At 42.7% G+C, this 20,524-nt stretch overlaps 2 protein-coding genes across 3 annotated transcripts in view; one reads left to right on the forward strand and one right to left on the reverse strand.

The window, feature by feature from the left end:
- Positions 1-259: 259 nt before the first annotated feature.
- On the reverse strand, positions 260-18,879 carry LOC309399320 (uncharacterized protein; the record flags this gene model as incomplete). The annotated part of the gene is made up of 4 exons (XM_081967040.1): positions 260-482; positions 15,743-15,982; positions 18,062-18,145; positions 18,868-18,879. The coding sequence occupies 4 exons, from the start codon at positions 18,877-18,879 to the stop codon at positions 300-302; spliced, it is 519 nt and encodes a 172-aa protein (XP_081823166.1). The 3' UTR covers positions 260-299.
- NINJ1 (ninjurin 1) overlaps positions 18,664-20,524 on the forward strand; it is a 29,169-nt gene continuing 27,308 nt past the window's right edge. Inside the window, exon 1 of one of the 2 annotated variants that reach the window (XM_081951240.1) lies at positions 18,664-19,579. In XM_081951240.1, the coding sequence (XP_081807366.1) occupies positions 19,487-19,579 (93 nt within the window). In that variant the 5' untranslated portion in view covers positions 18,664-19,486. The remainder of the gene's footprint in view (positions 19,580-20,524) is intronic. The other variant, XM_081951239.1, reaches the window with a different exon arrangement.

Genomic DNA, 20,524 nt, shown 5'->3' on the forward strand with positions numbered 1-20,524 from the left:
AAAACAATAATTTTACCATTTGTACTTGTTCTCAATTTTTTAAGTTTGTTATATAAAAATTATGCAAAGAAGAGACATTCCTTTCCCGAGTGCACCTTCTCCTCTTTTTCCTCCAAGCATCCATTATATTCATAAAAGCCAGTTTTGGCTCTCCTGCATTGTCCCAGAAGGAGATAAAAATGCTGATATCTTCTTTCACTGAAGCCGCAGTCTCTTCATCAAACCAAGTAATATCAGAGTATATCAGATAAGACCTCCATCAAAGCTGTCCTTTGTGCTTATTGTTACTACAATCCATTTTAAGTCAGTGCACAATAGACTCTCTGGCTGGACTCGATGTGTCTGAATGGTGCCTCTTGTTTCTTCTTTTCCTCCCTCGAAGCAGGGTGTCCGGTCTGTTTTGGGAAGCAGATCCTATTCTGCAGCAGCTGCGCCATCCCAAATATAATATTTCTGGGTGTGCAATTCAGCAGTAAGTTTGCCTAAAGCAAAGGAAAAGAGCATATTGTAACTCTGAATCATTTGGGATTATGACCTTGGAAGTCCTTAATTACGAGAAGCATTGAAATAAGCTACATCTAAGAAAAATATCTCCTGAAGTCACATATTAGGAATATTAGCATATTTTCATTATACTACATCTATATGGGTTGTAGAGGGATGCGGTGGCTCAGTGGCTAAGACACTGAGCTTGTTGATCAGAAAGGTCAGCAGGTTGGTGGTTCGAATACCTAGTGCCACGTAACAGAGTGAGCTCTCGTTACTTGTCCCAGCTTCTGCCAACCTAGCAGTTTGAAAGCATGTAAACATGCAAGTAGAAAAATAGGGACCACCTTTGGTGGGAAGGTAATAGTGTTCCGTGCACCTTCGGTGTTTAGTCATGCTGGCCACACGACCACAGAGACATCTTTGGACAGCACTGGGTCTTCGGCTTTGAAACGGAGATGAGCACCTCCCCCAAGAGTCGGGAACGACTAGCACATATGTGCGAGGGGAACCTTTACCTTTATATGGTTTGTGTCCTGTTTGTTATGTTTTTTTCCATTCTGCATGTCATTTCTATTCTTCTATGCCCTTGTTTTCAGCTATAAAAATGGCCTAGGATATGGATTCCTTCTTGGTATCTCCATTCCTTGGAATTAAAGTGATGTTAAGAGTAAATCAGAGAGATTGCCCAGCATTTTTCCACAGACTGTCACCAAACTGAGGAATCCCCTAGCAGTGCTCACGTATTTGGTTTCTGTTTCCTAAGTGAAAATTTTTGCATTTATTTCTATCATTAGAATATTTCAACCCACTTTTCTAACCTGTCCATTTATTTTGTATTTTGTTTTGGTCTTTTACAGCATCGAGTTTTCCTCCCAATTTAATAACTTCTACGATTGGATAAGTGTCCACCTCTTCATCTGAGCCACCTAAAGAGTACTGGGCCTCAGACCTGTTGGTTTCTTTATTTAATTAATGTAATTGTTTATTTAATTCGACTTAGGCACCACCCAATTCCAAACCAACTCTACTTTTGCCAGTAAGACTACCAATGAGGAGAAACTTCCTAACAGTTAGAACAATTAATCAGTGGAACAGCTTGCCTCCAGAAGTTGTGAATGCCCCAACACTGGAAGTCTTTAAGAAGATGTTGGATAGCTATTTGTCTGAAACGGTATAGGGTTTCCTGCCTAGGCAGGGGGTTGGACTAGAAGGCCTCCAAGGTCCCTTCCAACTCTACTATTGTATTATTGTATAATGAGAGCTAATTTCAAGAAGTATCTGGTAAGAAGAAGAAATGAGCAAAAGAATAACCCAGCTATGATATTCTCTCCCAAGCAAGGGAGAGCTGTTTGCCTATTGCCTACGCTGTACTCATTTGGCATCAGGCAATTTTTTCCTATATCTTTCCAATATAAAATATTAATTCTTTACAATCTTAGTTTCATGTTGACACTATTATCCTTTGCTTTTTGATGTGCATATATATAAACTGCCTTCTTGTTTCACTTGCATAAGATCCTTGTATTCTTATAACAAAATATTGCAAATGTCTACATTAATATTAACATTAAATTTTAATCTAGGTTGCTGAACTCTTACACTCCTACCAATAAATTATGCTAGTCATACTACTATTAAATGCTACTCATATGAGAGAGCTTTGTAGCATTAAGTATCACAAGTATCACGTTGACAGTTTTACTCCTTTGTTTTTGCTGAAATAGACCACATGAGCCACTTACCAAAAATGGACTCAATCCCCCTTATGTAGTTCAAAAAGAAGATGAGATTTGTGGGTCAGGCTTCCACAATTTTAAATCTACATGTTTTAAGTCTCCAACTCCCAACATTCCCTACTAACACAGTCTGTGCTGGAAGGCACTTCAGTGACAATCTGATCTTCTGAAAAGCTAGTGGTACTCATCAGACACCACTGATATATTAGGAATATTGATTAAGGGCCAAAAACAGAATCTTATATCTATAATAGTTTTAAATATTAACTAGCAAAATGGTTGTGCTTGCTATGAGAATGCTTGTGGGCAATGAACATTACAAGGATTTTTGAAAAACCCAATTTTTGGGGAATCCTGTCTGGCCAGAAGTGTTGGGGAAGATGTCCTTGTGGTCCTAGACCAAGGAGCTACCAAGGAGTGAAGATGAGACGGGGCTATTGTCATCTGGTTGTCTGTTGTAAGAAATGAGGTGGTGGAACGCTTGGTCATTGCTCATAGCCACTGACAAATATGCCCTGCCTGGATTTCCTAATCACTGTCCATTATTTATTTGAAGCATGTTTATTCCGGTCTGAAGAGACTCTCAGAGTAGCTAACATATAATCAATAAACCAAGATAGCTCTGAAACCCAGAACCAACAAATCTAAAATACATGACATAAAATGGGGGGAAGGGGAATGGGGAAAAGAAGGGAAGGACTACCAACACAGTTGCACATTCTTATAATTAGATAGGAAGAACTGAAACAGATCAGGATAGAAGCAATGGAAGCATTCTCTTTGAGGATGGATGTTTTGGTCCTGATTTCCGTTTCTTGGCCCAGAAGACACTAAGAGCAGGGATGGGAAGAATTTGCTTTCAGGATGCTGATAGGTTTAGATTGCCTTCAGTTTCAAGCAGGATGGCCAATAGCAAAGGATCATTAGAAGCTGTAATCAAACATAACCAAAAAACCACTCTAATTAAAGAATCATCTGTGGCAGAAGAGATGCACCTACCTTCCCCTCTGCTCTTTTGCTACAGAAAAAAAAGGGAGATGGAGGTTGATTTGTGCTAGAGACAGTCCTGGCTTGAATCCTTCCCATACCTGTTATTAACCAAAGTGAAACATGCAGGGGAACACAACAGAAGTACTCCTAAACTGGCTGCCACCATCACTGTTCTAGTATCGTACTGGCTTTGACCTAGAAGCTAAGCAGAATGGGGCCTGCTTAGATGGAGGTGGGTGGGATCCAAAACTATACCATGTAGAGTGCAACCTTGAAGGAAATATGCAGAAAACAATTTAAAAAACAAAACACACTTTAAGCCCAGGAAACAATGAAAGCATTGTACAGAATTATAAAATTGCTGGGATAAAAAAGTGGTTGGTTAGGAATGAACCGGAACTAACTAGATGGTTCTGCCCCAGGCGCCTGATGGACCCTGAAAGGTTCCTGATGGAGCTTGGGACTTTTCCTGAATCCCTTGCTCACAACTCGACCAAAGCCCTAGTGGAAGCCTAGGATAGGGCGGCCACTGGGGCCTTGGATCGTGTTGTGCCTTTGCGGCCTCTAACCCGGTGTCGATCCCGGGTGGCTCCCTGGTTTACCGAGGAGCTCCGGGAGATGAAACGCCAGAAAAGAAGCCTAGAGAGTGGTTGGAGGGCCAGCCGATCCGAATCTGATCGAACACTAGTAAGAATTCATATTAAATCCTACTTAGTGGCGATAAAAGCAGCAAAACGGCAACATTTTTCCGCTCTTATCGCGTCCGCAGATAACTTCCCATCCGCCCTGTTTAGGGTGACCTGTTCCTTACTTAACCAAGGAACTGGGGAAGAGCCCTTGCAGGGTAGGGCTGAAGAATTTGTTCAGTATCTGCAGGATAAAATTGCTCAGATCCGGACAGGCTTAGACTCTGACTGGGTAGATTAGGGCGAGTCAACGGGGATGAATCTTGTGGAGACAATCTGGGATGAGTTTGACCCTGTGACCCCTGAGGGCATGGACAGGATTATGGGGAGACTCGGTGCTGCCACTTGTGTGCTGGACCCGTGTCCCTCTTGGTTAGTTTCGGCTTCCCAGGAGGTGACACGAGGCTGGCTCCAGGCGATTACCAACGCTTCATTGAGAGAGGGGTTCTTTCCCATCACCTTGAATTAGGCGGTGGTGAGGCCCCTCCTCAAGAAGCCTTCCCTGGACCCAGCTTCTTTAGCCAACTATCGTCTGGTCTCCAACCTTCCCTTTGTAACAAAGGTTGTCGAGAGTGTGGTAGCACGTCAGCTTCCTCAGTACCAGTGACGTGCAGTCAGGTGAGGCAAGTGAGGCATAGCCTCACCACCCTCATCATGAAAAGAAAAAAAATGTAAAAGGAAAAGGGAGAGAGCTGAGGTCAGGCTGAGCTAGTTACTGCCTCACCGTGGATGACTCTGCTTAACTGTTTAAAAAAGCCTCTTAAAAAGAACCCTCTACTATGAGGCAGGAGAACTGCATGCGTACTACAGCATGGCTCTTTGCCTGGCTTCCTGCCTCCTCCTGTGGTCTCCTCACTGGTGCTCTCCCTCCCCAAGTGTAGTGACTTCCTCTCTAGGCCCCCATTCATTTCTCTCTCACACACACACAGCTGGATAAAACTATATAAAAATCTAGCCCAGCTTCACTGATTACAAGTTTGAAAAGGCAACGTGGCTCCGCCTGCAATCAAACTACACTTGGGGAGGGAAAGCACAAGCGAGCACTGAGGAGACCACAGGAGGAGGCAGGAAGCCAGGCAAAGAGCCATGCTGTAGTACACACACTTTCCCCCAGCCTCTTTCTTTTGGAAGGCTCAGATTGGCTCCCCTCCGGCTTCTCTGCTTCTCCTCTCACCCCAGCCTGCCAGCAGGAGGTGAGTGGGTGGGCTTTATTGTGTTCCAGGCATTTCCCACCCAGACAGCAGGCTGCATTTGCAATGGTGGAGGTATTTGGGGAAGGCAGCAGGGGAATGGGGGGGGAATGCAGAGGAACTGCTTTCAAGCCACTGGAAAAGATATCCAATCCAACTTTTGTGTCTGTGTGGGTTTGTTTGAGAGTGAGTGAGAGAGGGAAGGGGGTAGGAGAGATAGTCCAATCCAACTTCTGGGTGTGTGTGTGCGTGTGTTTGAGAGAGGGGGAGGAAGGGAGAGAGGGAGGAAGGAGGGGAAGGGAGAAGAAAAAGAAAAAGAAAGAAGGAGCAAAGGAGAAAAACAAATGCTGTCGCTTTAAATCGGAACTGAGCATGCCTGGCTGTGGAATTCTGGGAGTTGAAGTCCACAAGTCTAAAAATATTTGAAACCCAGCACTGTGTCAGTGCCTCACCAGTCATAAACCTCACCGCAAGTCACTGCTCAGTGCCCGGATGAACCTGTCTACCTGGAAATGTTTCAGTCGGATTTCAGACCCGGGTACTGCACAGAGACGGCATTGGTCGCATTGGTCGATGATCTCTGGCAGGCCTGGGACAGGGGCTGCTCCTCTGTCCTGGTACTATTAGACCTCTCAGTGGCTTTGATACCATCAACCATGGTATCCTACTGCGACGACTTGGGGGGTTGGGAGTGGGGGGCACCGTTTTACGGTGGTTCTCCTCCTACCTGTCGGATCAGTCGCAGTTCATGTTGACTGGAGGGCAGGGATCGACCCAGAGGTGTGTCACTTGTGGGGTGCCCCAGGGGTCGGTTCTCTCACCGCTCCTGTTCAACATATATATGAAACTGCTGGGCAAGATCATCCATGGTTTGGGGGTATGGTATCATCAATATGCTGATGATACCCAACTTTTCATCTCTACCCCAAACCACCCAAACGATGCCCTCAACGTGATGTCCCGATGCCTGGAGGCTGTGTGGATCTGGATGGGGAGGAACAGGCTCAAGTTCAATCCCTCCAAGGCTGAGTGGCTGTCATTTCCGTCATCCCGATTTGTGCATCTTGTACCATCTTTGATGATAGGGGGATAAATTTTATTCCCCTCAGAGAGGGTCGGCAATCTGGGAATCCTCCTGGACATGTGGCTTAGTTTCGAAGATCACCTGACGGCCGTGACCAGGGGGGCCTTTTACCAGGTTCGCCTGGTACGTCAGTTGCGCCCCTTCCTGGATCGGGATGCTCCATGCACAGTCACTCATGCCCTTGTCCTTTCTCGCCTGGACTACTGCAACGCTCTCTACATGGGGCTGCCCTTGAAGAGCACCTGGAGGCTTCAGCTGGTCCAGAATGTGGCCGCGCGGGTTATCATGGGGGTACCTAGGTGCTCCCATGTTACAGCCCTTTTAGGCGGCCTGCACTGGTTGCCGGTTGTTTTCCGGGTGCAATTCAAGGTACTAATTATGACCTTTAAAGCGCTCCATGGCTTAGGCCCAGGGTACCTGCAAGACCACCTACTGCCACCAGTAGCTTCCCACCGTCCAGTACGATCCCACAGAGTTGGCCTCCTCAGGGTGCCGTTGGCCAGACAGTGTCAGCTGGTGACCCCAGGGGGAGAGCCTTCTCTGTGGGAGCGCCTTCCCTCTGGAATGAGCTGCCCCTGGAGCTTCGCATAATCCCTGACCTCCGGTCCTTCCGACGTGCCCTAAAAAGTTGGCTTTTCCAGCAAGCCGGCCTGGCCTGTTAATTTTATCTAATTTTTTAAATGTTAGTGCTATATTAATTGGGTTTGTTTTTTGGATTGTTTCTAATTTCCTTTTAACTTTTGTAATATGTGTTTTTTAATGCTGTATGCCGCCCTGAGTCCTTTGGGAGAAGGGCGGCATATAAATCCAATAAAACAAACAAAACAAAACAAAACAAAACAAAACCCACAGTCAGGCTTGCAAGATTCTTTATATCAATAAAGTATAGTTCTAGTCAAGCTTGCAAGGTCTGGTTTTTTTGTTTAACGTGACCTACCTCAAGCTTAAAAGCCTCCTACTCTGTATTAAGGGAGGGAGAGAATCAGAGATGACAGCTGGCTCTCAGGGGCCTGCATTGTCTGCAGAATACCTTGCTGCAGCATCATTACAATACCACCACCAAGTGGATTTACAAATAAGTAATCAGCAGAGTGCCAGGATGGAGCTAACATGGTGTTTAAAAAAAACTTTTACTTCTATTAGAAGAAATATCCATCTGGTTCAGTTCCAAGTGGGTAAAAAGACACTGGAAACATGAAGGCTGATTGGAAAGATGGTTTATTGATGGACAGGACCGCATGGGTTTGAGGTCCTGAGTAGCTGACCACATGGAGTGGAGACTGAGAGGTATTTTTACCTCCCTTGGGCTTTGAACTTGAGCTTCCTGTTCCTGTTCAATAATATGTATTCTATTGGTTGCTGTCAGACTCCCATGGCGCTATGCAGGGTCATAGCTGAAGTTGTCTGAGATAGGTTTGGTTGGTGATGCAATGCCCTTTGGAAATTTTGAAAGGCAGTGAGTCCTGCTGCTAAATGGGTGGAAAGCTAATCCTATTAGGTCTTTATCCCATCACCCTGGAGTTGGAGGTCTTTTGTCTTGTAGATAGGGTGGCCCAGTCTTTCTTACTGTGCACCAAAATATCTGCTGGGGGCAGGGAGATGAAGCTCTGAGTTTCTGTCTCCCTTTTAAGATTTCTATTTCTCTTTTAGGGGAAATATTCTGTCTTTTTAATATTTCCTAAAATATTTCCTTCTTCTAGGAGAGGAGTGGGTGCTAAATTTCTACACTTCAGACAACAGTGGTAAAGCAGCTTGCAGTTCAATTTGCATTTCTGCACTCTCATGGGACTCTGCCAGAAAAATCTGGAGAAAAGCAATTTTTGGCTTTTACAACTTAGCAGGAATTGTTATTGTGTGTGTGTGTGTGTGTGTGTGTGTGTGTGTGTGTCAACCAGTGGAATCTCTTACATATTGCACCAAGGTGACTTTCGCGCTGAGTTTACTGAAAGAAGTGGCAGCCAAGTAGGCTGCACTGAAAGCAATGACTAAGTCCTGGACAATTTCCAAAATTCCAAGCAAAGATTTAAAGCATCCTTCAATGATCTAACTAGCAGAGCAACAGCTGATTGAGAAATTCCCTCAAGGTCATCACAGAGTATCTAATTTGGCTCTGACTGACCAATTTCAAAAAGGATTTGCTGATGAGCTGAGAGTTGAATTGGTGAGGCAAGGCACTGAGATAATTTAGAAGACATGTTCTAACAGTGCATGGTAATACCACTTTATAATGCCTTGGTAAGGCCACACTTCGAATACTGCATTCAGTTTTGGTCGCCACGATGTAGAAAAGATGTGGAGACTCTAGAAAGAGTGCAGAGAAGAGCAACAAAGATGATTAGGGGACTGGAGACTAAAACATATGAAGAACGGTTGCAGGAACTGGGTATGTTTAGCTTAAGAGAAAGAAGGACTATGGGAGACATGATAGCAGTGATCCAATATCTCAGGGGTTGCCACGAAGAAGAGGGAGTCAAACTATTCTCCAAAGCACCTGAGGGTAGAACAAGAAGCAATGGGTGGAAACTAATCAAGGAGAGAAGCAACTTAGAACTGAGGAGAAATTTCCTGACAGTTAGAACAATTAATCAGTGGAACAGCTTGCCTCCAGAAGTTGTGAATGCCCCAACACTGGAAGTCTTTAAGAAGATGTTGGATAGCCATCTGTCTGAAACGGTATAGGATTTCCTGCCTAGGCAGGGGGTTGGACTAGAAGACCTCTGAGGTCCCTTCCAACTCTACTATTGTATTGTATTGTATTATTATATATAATAGATGGCTGATTGGAAGAGTTAAAGCACATAATAGCAAGAAAATGTTTTTTTTACATATTCTGTACAGATAGGCAGGAAAGGTAGAGAAAGGTAGGGATGCAGTGGCTCAGTGGCTAAGAAACCCAGCTTGTTGATCAGAAAGGTCAGCAGTTCGGCGGTTCAAATCCCTAGCACCGTGTAACGGATTGAGCTCCCGTTACTTGTTCTCTGCAGCATAAATAGTTGCATAAACATGGCTCATAATCAGTGGGAAAGCTCTGAATGCCTTAGTGGAACAAAGCAGCAGTATATGTTTTTGTGGGAGGGGGACAAATAAACTGGATGAAAGATGATTTCACTACCTCAGGAAGGAGTTCTTTTATAGCATTGTCTTCTCCTTGCACTCACCCAAGGCTGGAAGGAAGTCTTGTGATATATTCAATAGTTAAAGAGCTATTATATCTGTATTACAAACATCCAGATAACCATGAAACATCAACCAAGTGATCCAGAAATCCAAATCAACGTATGATAGCCCTATTTATTAAATCTAATTTCATGAGTCTACTGTTCTTCCACCTATTATTTTAATTGCATATTGTGACTGCTAGAGGGCGCTGTGTTCTTTATTAAAGCAACAAAAGTGAGGGAGGGAACCCTTTTAGAAGAGTACTATACTTTTAAAAAGCAATCTGTGTTGTATATTAAATTAAAAATGAGAAATGTGCATAGTCCATAAATTATGCAGCATATCCCATGAAACTCCAGATTAATGCTGAATCTAACAATTTGTTTATAAAATTTTCAGAACTCAAATCACCTAGTAGTTCACACTAGGTGTTGGGATTTAGAAAAGGTCATCTGAATGAAAGCACTAATAAGCACTATAAAATGCCAGTTTGGCCTTGCTTTTTCTAAAGTTTCTTGTCCTTGCATTCCACACCTAAACAAAACATGAAATTATTCAGTTCCTTCGATTATATAACATTTACTTGTCATAAAAAAAAACAGATCAATATTTCAAATGGATTAGAACTTCAACTCCCAAAATTCCACAGCTAGCAGCCATGTTTTTTAAGGAATTCTGGGAGATGGAGTCCCATCTAGTCTGGGAGAACTGCTATGTACTGTAATTATCAAATGCAAATAAAATGTAGCCCTATCTTATCTAAGCAGCAAAAAATCTCTACAATTACTAATGCTTTGCTGCCCTCCAGTGGGCATTTGGATTTTTACAGCTCAGGTAGAGTACCAGGTTGAAGTAGTGGGGAAAGTTTTCACCTTCCACAGGCTTCTCCTTCAGACAGGAAATTAGTAATAAAAACTTCAGGACAAGAGGACAAGATAGTGCATAATTAGACATCAATATCTAACAAAATACCATTTTTAATAACACTAAATTTCAATGTAATTAATGCTATGCCAAAAAAGGCTCTGATGCTGTCATCAAGAATTGCTGCTAAGGGGCTACAGGGTATGTGAAGTGGTCTAGATAAGCAGTAGGAAAAATAGCAGTGAAGTTGCTGCAGTCATTCCACCAATGTAGACTTGTCAGTGCAAGCAGACAAAATCAGGCAAATGGAACAATAATGGACGGAACAAGGCAGAAGCAGCTTAGGCCAAATCCTATATGGTACTTCTGTTTCTTGACTTGCCAGCCAATGCTGTAAGAAGAAATTTATTGACAGTTAGAACAACTAATCAGTGGGAACGCTTGCCTCCAGAAGTTGTGGGTGGTCCAACAGTGGAGGTATTTAAGAAGAGATTGGACAACCATTTGTCTGAAATGGTGTAGGGTTTCCTGCCTGAGCAGTGGGTTGAACTAGAAGATCCCTAAGATTCACAAGATACCTTTCATCCTATCCTTTCCCAGGAGTCCTTCATGTGGTAACATCCGTGATCAAAGAACCTGATCATTTCTTAGTAGGACCATCTATGTAGTTTACTTCTAGAAACCTATTTATTCTTCTTAAAACACCACCCTCACCTGGAGGATTTGAAGAAAACAGAACCAGTCTTCCCATTCCCTTCATTTTTCCATGGTCTTCATAACATCTGAAAATCTGGCCATAGCCTCTTCTAACATTTCTGTCCATTCCCACATGAATCAGGAGCAAGGAATGATTATCAGGAGGAGGGTTGACAAGTCCCAGCAGCCTGCCCCTCGTATCCTAGATATCAGTACCTAAATGGTGTAATATCATGCTGGGTTCCTGTCAGCAGGAAGAAAAGCAAGTGTTTTTTTAAAAACATAAATTCATAGTTCCTGCTTTCCTATGCCAAGCTAAAATAATTGGAGAAGATAAAACGTATGACCACAAGAAGATAAGAGAAGCATCTAGGTAATCAAGCATATTGAAATGCCAAGAGTGAGAGTGCCAAATCTATTAAAAGTTACAGGTGTCAGAGTTCATTTGAATAGATGAATTAGTCTTTGCGTCTCCAAAGAATCACTGATGTTATCTTCAGAGAGCCAAGGAAGGATGTCTTAAAAGGCCTTTGTCACCTGTCTATTAATAATATCCAGTTACAAAAGAGAGCAGCAACAAAAGAGATCATGTAGCTTTCTCTCCCTGACAAGTGTCAAACAACTAAGCTTTTTCCCGGGATACTTGAAGAAAATCTTCCCAACTAGTACCCTCCACATGAATTAGACACATTCCTACATTTCCTAGCCAGCATGAGAACAGAACTTTGGAAGAGTTACACAATATTGTAATATTACACAAAATTGAGACAGCAAACCCTGCTCTGGAAAGTCACCAATCATATGCAACTTGAGGGCAACTAACTATGGTAGTTAGGATCAGCTTTGAGCGTTAAGTTGTCAGAACCTCAAGGAAACCATTTTCCCCACTCTGCTAATTAACAGATGTATTTTAAAATATATCATATTACACTTAATTTACACAAAAAGTTCAGAAGCCCTTTCCCAATGTCTTTACAATGTAAGCACCAGAAACTAGGGTCCTACAGGCTCAGCAAATCTATTTGCTTCTCGGTTATGATACAGATTTTGTTTTGGAACTTATGTCATGGGTTCTCTTATATCATATTCTTCATTGGGATGTAAGGAAAGAACTTATAAAACTCCCAGTTTTGAGATTCCCAGGAAGAGATTATTTAAATTACTTGCAGTCTTGCAGCTGTGAATTTTGTTTTAACTAAAACAATTTAAGTTATTTTATACACCTATTAAGACAAAAGGTCAGTTATTTCTGATGCAGCAACAGACTTTGTGTATGAGGTTAATTTTATTTATTTTCATTACTGTTGTTCTGCTATTTGGCCAGAGGATATAATAAGATTCATTCATTCATTCATTCATGGAAAAGAATTACGAAGCACCTGATTTATAAATATACAGAATGAATGCAGGTGGAAGCATAGCATTATAACTCCAACAAATAGTCAGACATTTTCCCACAAGCCCATTATAGCTTCTTGTACAGCAGTATTTCTAACATACTGCTACAAAAATAACATTGGAAAATATTGGGAAGTACTATTAAACTGTGCAAATGGATAAACAGGTACCACTTTGGTGGAAGCTAATAGTTCTGTGATACTTGGCATAAAATCATGCCAGCCACATGACCTGGCATGCAAATCATCTTTGCATCTTTGCTTCTGTGGTCAGCCCTGGCTCCCTTGGCTAGGAAACAGAGATGAGCACTCTGATTGGATAGGGGCAACCTTTATCTTTTATCTTTTATTAAACAATGTAAGAATTCAGTTACCATTTCAGCAGAGATTGAAACAATAAGCAGGGTCTGGCCAACAGACTATTCCAGAAGGTGAGAGTTGGCCATTGAGGCCATGGGTGGCTGTGGTTTGGCCAGCTGATTTGCAGTGAGCAGAAGTCAAGCTCCATAAGGCTGTCATTCTCGGATTTCTGAGACAGCCTTCATTTTTATAGGGTCGCAGAATGCAATCTTGAAAGCCTGCTAAAATAATTTACCAGCCTTTGAACACTCAGTGTGAGAGGTTGAGATAAATCATCTTCTGGATATCCTTAGACAACAGAAGCCAGTTTGAAAATATCCGTTCTAGAGTCATTCAGTTATCGCTGTGCCAGTATAACAATGCACTATAACCACAAAGAGCAGCCTTTGTATTGCTTCAGCGATGATTGGCTGGTGTTACAAAAGGAAGAAAAACATAAAGGTTTTCTAAATCCATATCTACAGTCAAAGTATGTTTGTTTCTGCATCTGAGGATTGTGTAATTTCCTCAACTAACTTCTCTGAAAAGTATCTACAGAAGAAAAGTCAACTAATATACCGTAAGCAGCTCCATAAACATTTAACAATGAAGGCTCCAAATCTTTATGGAAACTAGTTCAACTCACCTATTGCATGTTAATACAGTTAGAAATGAGTTACAGTACAATCCTATAGATCAGGAGTGTGAAATTCGCACCATCATGGCGGAATCACATGACTTATCGTAACTCCCCCCCCCCCCTTTGGGGTGGGCATGGGCATGGCCAGCACGTGACTCACCTGGCCTATTCAGAAAAAAGCCTCCTTTAAATTAAATGTTAGCCATTTTCAAGTAAATAGAAAGTTTGGTGAGCGGTTAAGGCATCAGGATAAAAACCAAGACCCTGGAGTTCTAGTTCTACCATAGGCACAAGCCAGCTGGGTGACCTTGGGTCAGTCAATCTTTCTCAGGCCTGGGAAGCAGGCAATGCCAAACCACTTCCAAAATCTTACTCAAAACATACAAACAAACAAACAAAAAACCTTGCAGGAACTAATTCAGGCAGTTGCCACCAGTCAACACTGACTCAAAGGCCAGGACAGGCAAGGATTTCAAGTAAATAGTGCGATTTTGGTTAATTACAGCACAAATCCTCAGCAAGTAGCTGTCTCAAAGGCATGAAAAACACATATAGAAAATAAAAAGATATAGGTATGGAATTTGAGCTGTTCATAACTATCCCTTCCAGCTTTCTTCCTCTGCATCTTAAACTATGTGAATTAATATTTCCCCAGACTACATTATGCATTTATAAAAGAATAAAGTTCTTGAATATTAATAACCAAAAAAGGCAATAGCCAATTAACTGATCCACAGACCTATACTAGCCTATCAACTTTTTTTGTCATGGGATTTTATTAGCATTCTCTATATAACTTACTCAGAATACTTTAATTAAGGAAATCACAGAACCTGTGTTACAAAGTGGATTTGGGAAAACACCTTTGTACCTGGCTATTTTTATGGTTCCCTGGTACAAGACACTTTTGATACCATAACCTACTACTAGATAAAGTAGAAGAATGTGGGTTGGACAGCATCACCACCAGATGGATTCGTAACTGGCTGACCAACCGCACTCAACGTGTAGTCCTCAATGGAACTGCATCTACATGGAGGGAGGTATGCAGTGGAGTACCCCAAGGCTCTGTTTTGGGCCCAGTACTCTTCAACATCTTCATCGATGATTTGGATGAGGGAATAAATGGGGAACTCATCAAATTTGCAGATGACACCAAGCTGGCAGGAATAGCCAACACTCCAGAAGATAGGCTTAAGATACAGAAGGATCTTGACAAACTTGAACATTGGGCACTATCTAACAAAATGAAATTCAATGGTGAAAAGAGTAAGGTTCTACATTTAGGTAACAAAAACGAAATGCACAGGTACAGTATAGGTGGTACCTTGCTCAACAGTAGTAATTGTGAAAGGGATCTTGGAGTCCTAGTGGACAACCATTTAAATATGAGCCAGCAGTGTGCAGCAGCTGCCAAAAAAGCCAACACAGTTCTAGGCTGCATCAACAGAGGGATAGAATCAAGATCACGTGAAGTGTTAATACCACTTTATAATGCTTTGGTAAGGCCACACTTGGATACTGCATTCAGTTTTGGTTGCCACAATGTAGAAAAGATGTGGAGACTCTAGAAAGAGTGCAGAGAAGAGCAACAAAGATGATTAGGGGACTGGAGGCTAAAACATATGAAGAACGGTTGCAGGAACTGGGTATGTCTAGTTTAATGAAAAGAAGGACTAGGGGAGACATGATAGCAGTGTTCCAATATCTCAGGGATTGCCACAAAGAAGAGGGAGTCAAACTATTCTCCAAGGCACCTGAGAGTAGAACAAGAAGCAATGGGTGGAAACTAATCCAGGAGAGAAGCAACTTAGAACTAAGGAGAAGCTTCCTGACAGTTAGAACAATTAATCAGTGGAACAGCTTGCCTCCAGAAGTTGTGAATGCCCCAACACTGGAAGTCTTTAAGAAGATGTTGGATAGCCATTTGTCTGGAACGGTATAGGGTTTCCTGGCTAGGCAGGGGGTTGGACTAGAAGACCTCCAAAGTCCCTTCCAACTCTGGTATTGTATTGTATTGTATTGTATTGTATTGTATTCTTTTCTTTTCTATTCTATTCTATTCTATTCTATTCTATTCTATTCTATTCTATTGATAGAATGACACCAGTCACACTGAATAGTCTATCACATGTTTGATTGTCGAACTGAAACATTTTTTAGCCTTTATAGCCAGGACTTTTATCTTCAGCCTAGAAAAAATATATATCAAAGTTGCTTTGGAGCTTCAAAATACAGATTAAGAAACTTTGTGCCAGTGTGAAAAGAAAGTAGTTGTGGAACTGACCAGCAATGCACATAGCAATGCTTAGTGAGAAATTCCCTTGTTAAACCATTGGAAATAAATCTCTCTATGTAACAAAAGAGTTTATTGGGAGAGGGGAAATGGATGGGAAACAAGAGAAAGCAATCCATAGAGATCTATTAAACAAAATCAATACAGTCAGCCCAGCTAAGCTAGTTATTTATTACCTCTTTGAAAAAGTTGTTGAATTTCAGCACTTGCTCAGGGTTATTTACAGAGAAGATAGTTGAAGAGTAGTCTTCTTCCTCCTCCTCTTCTTCCTCCTCTTTGTTTTCTTCTTCTTCCTCCTCCTCCTCCTCCTCCTCCTCTTCTTCTTCCACCTTCTTTTTCTTCCTCCTTCTTTTCTTCACCTCCTCCTCCTTTTTCTCCTCTAGTTCTGCTTTTGTTCCATGTTTACATGGAAGAGGCTTTTTAGAAAAGCAAAAGCTGAATTCAATTTATTCAGCATAGGGTCAATTTATCAACTTTTTAATAAAGTACAATGATGCCAAACTTATTTTATTTATTTAAAAGACTAATATAATCACCAAATAATACTATAAGCCTAGATGGATCACAAAACAACAATATGGAAAACTAAGTGTCTATCACAACATGCATTAGAATTACTGACTGAAAATATAATTTTGTAATAATTGTGCTCTCACAAATAAGCCAGAAATTGTTAACACTGCAATGATACAGATTGTTTAAATCTTTAAAGATAAGAAAAAAAGTGTATTTCAATGTTAAATATGATTTCTAAAATGTAATAAACATAAGGTACAATTAACATTAAGTATGCCATTGATAAATAGTTACAAAATGCATTGAATTATTTTATGAGAAAGATTTCTAACTTTGAGCTTAATATTTAATACTAAACTCTCTTCTGTATTATTTGTTATTTATAAATGTCAAAAGAGAAAAAACAAAAAGGAAAATATGTTGCTTGGAAAAAGTAAGTAAATATTTAATTTCTAACTTCCTTCTTTATATTCGAACTGATTTAGTATTTATAAATATTTAGACCTCTGTTTATACATTTAGCTTATTGAAAGAGTCAAAGCATGGAATATTGTGGTTGTATTGTATATGTGACAGCTATTACTCAGAAGAAGAAAAAGCAAGAGAGAAGGGGTAGGCTGTATTTTTTTTCATGGATTGAGGCTGTCCCCAGAAACCTCTATTTTTCAAGCAAGCAAAAGATTGCTGTGTTACATTATTCTAGCTTGAAGTTGCTTTGTATTTTGGAATGTATTAATATTTGGATAAAAGGAGATGGGGGAAAAACTTTTCCACAAAGAATAAGTGGGCATTTTGCAGCTTTTTAAACTTTTCCCTTTATGTTAATAAACCCCAAATTCTTGCAGTGTTGCTCCCAAACTCAGACATCCAAGTTTGGTGTGGAGCTGATAAGAACTTGATCCCTGGATTTGTGGGAGACTTTTACCCTTGCATAGAGGCTTCTTTGCCTACCTGAAAATACAAATCACCAAGTAATTCAGCCAAATCAAAAAGGACTGATGTACTGAAAGAGTGTATTTCACATTACACTTTCTATGACAGAGGTCTTCAAACTTAGCAACTTTAAGACTTGGGGACTTCAACTCCCAGTACAGCTGGCTGGAGAATTGTGGGAGTTGAAGTCCCCAAGTCTTAAAGTTGCCAAGTTTGGGGACCCCTGCTCTATGGTGTAATTGCTGAAAAAGCCAGTTCTTGCATATCAAAGAAATGGCCTTGACTAAGAAGAAAAAAACATGTCTTCTTAAATTTAAGCAGAAGGGTACGACTGCCATGCTAAAAATGCTTACAATAAAACATAAAAATTTGAGACTACAGGGGCAGAAATTATTATTTTTAATTGTATGGAGAAATTGCATCCAAATAAATATCGTGACTTTCTCTGAAATTCAAGTAAGTAAAAATAGGCTGGCAATGTGCAGGTAAAAATTCTAAAGATCTCCCTCTTAACTCTGAGGGTTAGCAGAGTCTCTTGTGAAAAAAGGGTTGATAACATTTTACACTGCAATATGGAGGATATATTATTATATTATGCAAGAAGAAATCATGGGAGTGAAGGAGGCAGTTTGGGAGGGGGGGCATTACAGAGGTTGGCCACAAACCAGCATGATCAGGAACATTGTGGAGATTCAGGAGAGGACCAGTTCTCAGACATTGTTGCTCTTATTTTTCTTGACTAATTCATTTCCATGAGCAGCAGAAAGAAGGGAGCAAAACAAGATGCTTTTCTAGACTATCACCTCTAGATTTTTTTTCTTTCCCGTCATCCATGACTGAAGACTTCTTGTTAAAAAAATGAGATGGAATGCAATTTTGAGTGGACAAAAGGCAGAAAAAAGTATGAGAGTCACTTAGGTGAAATGGACTGTATAAAATTTTGACAAAAATTTGACAAATGACATAAATAAATTCTTCCAATTCCTCACCACCCTTTATGGGAGCTGTAGTAATACTGTAAAAAAATTTATCTGTAAAAGTTGTACCTTGGCACCCAAAAAAGATACCAATGGATGAGAAGAAGCAGAATTCAGAATCAAAATAGAGCTGGAAGGGACCTTGGAGGTCTTCTAGTCCAGCCCCCTGCTCAAGCAGGAGATCCTATACCAGTGATGGCGAACCTTTTTTGGTTCGCATGCCACAATTGGGGGAGCGCAGGGGAGTCATGTGCGGGCGTGCCGCACCCATAATGCAATGTGTGACCCCCCCAGTGCACATGTGCGTACAACAGGCACGCCCCCCCCCATTTTACATGCTTTTTCACCCTCCCCAGGATCCAGAGGCTTTATAGGAGCCTGGGGAGGGCGAAAAGAGCCTCCCTTGCCCCCCTGGAGGCTCTCCGGAGGCTTCAGGGACGCTTCAGGGAGCCTCCCCCGCCCCCCCCCCTCCGAGGCCCTCTGAAGGCTTCCCTGAAGCCTTCTGAACGCTTAAAATGACCCTCCGAGCAAACCGGAAGTGACTGGCTGACAAATGGCTCTGCGTGCCACCTGTGGCAAGCGTGCCATAGGTTCGCCATCACTGTCCTATACCATTACCACAACTTCTGAAGGCAAGCTGCTCTCCTCAGTTCCAGATTGCTTCTTTCCTTCATTAGTTTCCAAGCATTGTTTCTTGCTCTGATTTCTGGCGCTTTAGAAAATAAATTGACCCCCTCCTCTTTGTGGCAGCCTCTCAAATACGGGAACGCTGCTATCACGTCCTTCTAATTCAAAATGTATTAACTGGGCTGGGGTATCCAATTTCTTCTTGAATCACCATCCAAAAGGCTACAGGTTAATTCATAAACGCCCACATTGCACTGCATATTGCATTGCCCCCAGGGAGAGGGGAAAAAACGCCCCAAACCCTAGTGACGCAACAATGTTTCCTCTGGCCCCTTGGAGACAGCAGAAAGAGGAAAACCCCTGAGCTTATTGAAAGATGCAGATTGGGAGAGCAGCAAAGGAAGGCAGTCTCCGTCTTCGGGATTTCCCACAGGGGTCAAGACATCACTGGCTGGCAAGGATTGTTAACTCTTGACGTGGGCGAATTCCCACTTCCCTTGCGAGGAAAAGGAGGGAGGGCGCCCACCACAGTCCCTCCCCGCCAGAGGTCAGTCGTCCGGACAAAGTCCTTCAACAGCTGGGCAAAAAACCCTCGGCTTTGGTCGCCACAGCAACGCCTCACTATCTGCAGCCGCGCCGAGCGGTTCCCTTTGCCTCTGGATTGGCGCTGCGAGTCAGGAGGGGAAACCCAGCGCTCCCCCCGCTCCCTTCCGCTCTCTCTCTTTCTCCCGAGCAGGGTCGAGGGCGGCCGGGAGAACTGCGCTCCGGCTTAAGCACAAGACCTCCTAACGCGTGCCTTGTTTTCGCTCCCCTGCGCGCCTTCGCCCGTCTCATTGTGCACCGCGCCGCCGCAGCTACCGCAGCAACATGGGCTCGACCCCGGACAGCCACGAGATGAACGGGCTGACCACGGCAATGGGGAATGGCAACGGCAACGGCGACGCGACGCCTCCAGACGAGGTAAGAGGCTCTCTGGACGGGCAGGCCAAGAGGACAAAAAACCGATCCAGCAGTTACCGGGCAGCTGCTTCTGGGCGGGAAGCTGGGCGAAGGTGCCCCGGGGACATGGGGTTCGTCAGCCAGCGCCGCGGAGGCCTGTGTATCCGAAGGGCCTGTTTTCACTGATAGGCAAGCGGGTAAAAATCTCCTCTTGCCGGGCGTTTTTTTTTGGGGGGGGGCACCTCCGAAGGGCTGAGGGGCCGTTCTGCCCCGCTTCTTCCCGGCGCGGAGATTTCCCGTAAATTGCGTCTCCCTTTGGAATGCCTCCAAAGGCGAAGTTGGATCTCTCTAGACAGCGAAGGCGGCTTTCCGGCTGCTCAATTGGAAAAGATTTAATGGGCGGTGGGTGCTTGGCAAGAGGCTGCTTGTTTTCCCGTTCATAGATGCCAGCGGGCAGTCTTGTGGAAAGAAAGAAAAAAAGCGATGGAAGACTGCAGAACTGGGAAGACTTTCCACCAATTTACAGGAAGAGGCAAACAAGGGGCCAGGTGACATATGGCATTCAGGGAAGGAGAAGAATCGCGATTGGATTATAATAAACTCACAGTTTTAGGCTAGGGAGAGATGGACTACTAGCAGTGGCGGATTAAGGCTCCCTGGTGCCCTAAGCACTGACAAATCTTGGTGCCTCCCCCTCCTTTGTACATACTGTACAAATCTTCATTGCTTTTTTTTTCTTTCTCAATTTTGTGATGTCCCCTTTAGCCCTGGTGCCCTCAGAATTTGCTTAGTCTGCTTCATGGTTAATACACCATTGACAACTAGACTGAACCAGCTGGAATCTGATTGGCCCGAAGTGATTTTCCAGAAATCTCTTAATACTTGGTCCTATCAGGAGGTTTGGGGATCTCATGGAAATAAGGAGCCGGTGAAATGCTTATAATGCACATAAGACTTTAAATGTGC

This window comes from Natrix helvetica, assembly GCF_964273705.1.
Source record: "Natrix helvetica genome assembly, chromosome: 1".
NCBI lineage: Eukaryota > Metazoa > Chordata > Lepidosauria > Squamata > Natricidae > Natrix > Natrix helvetica.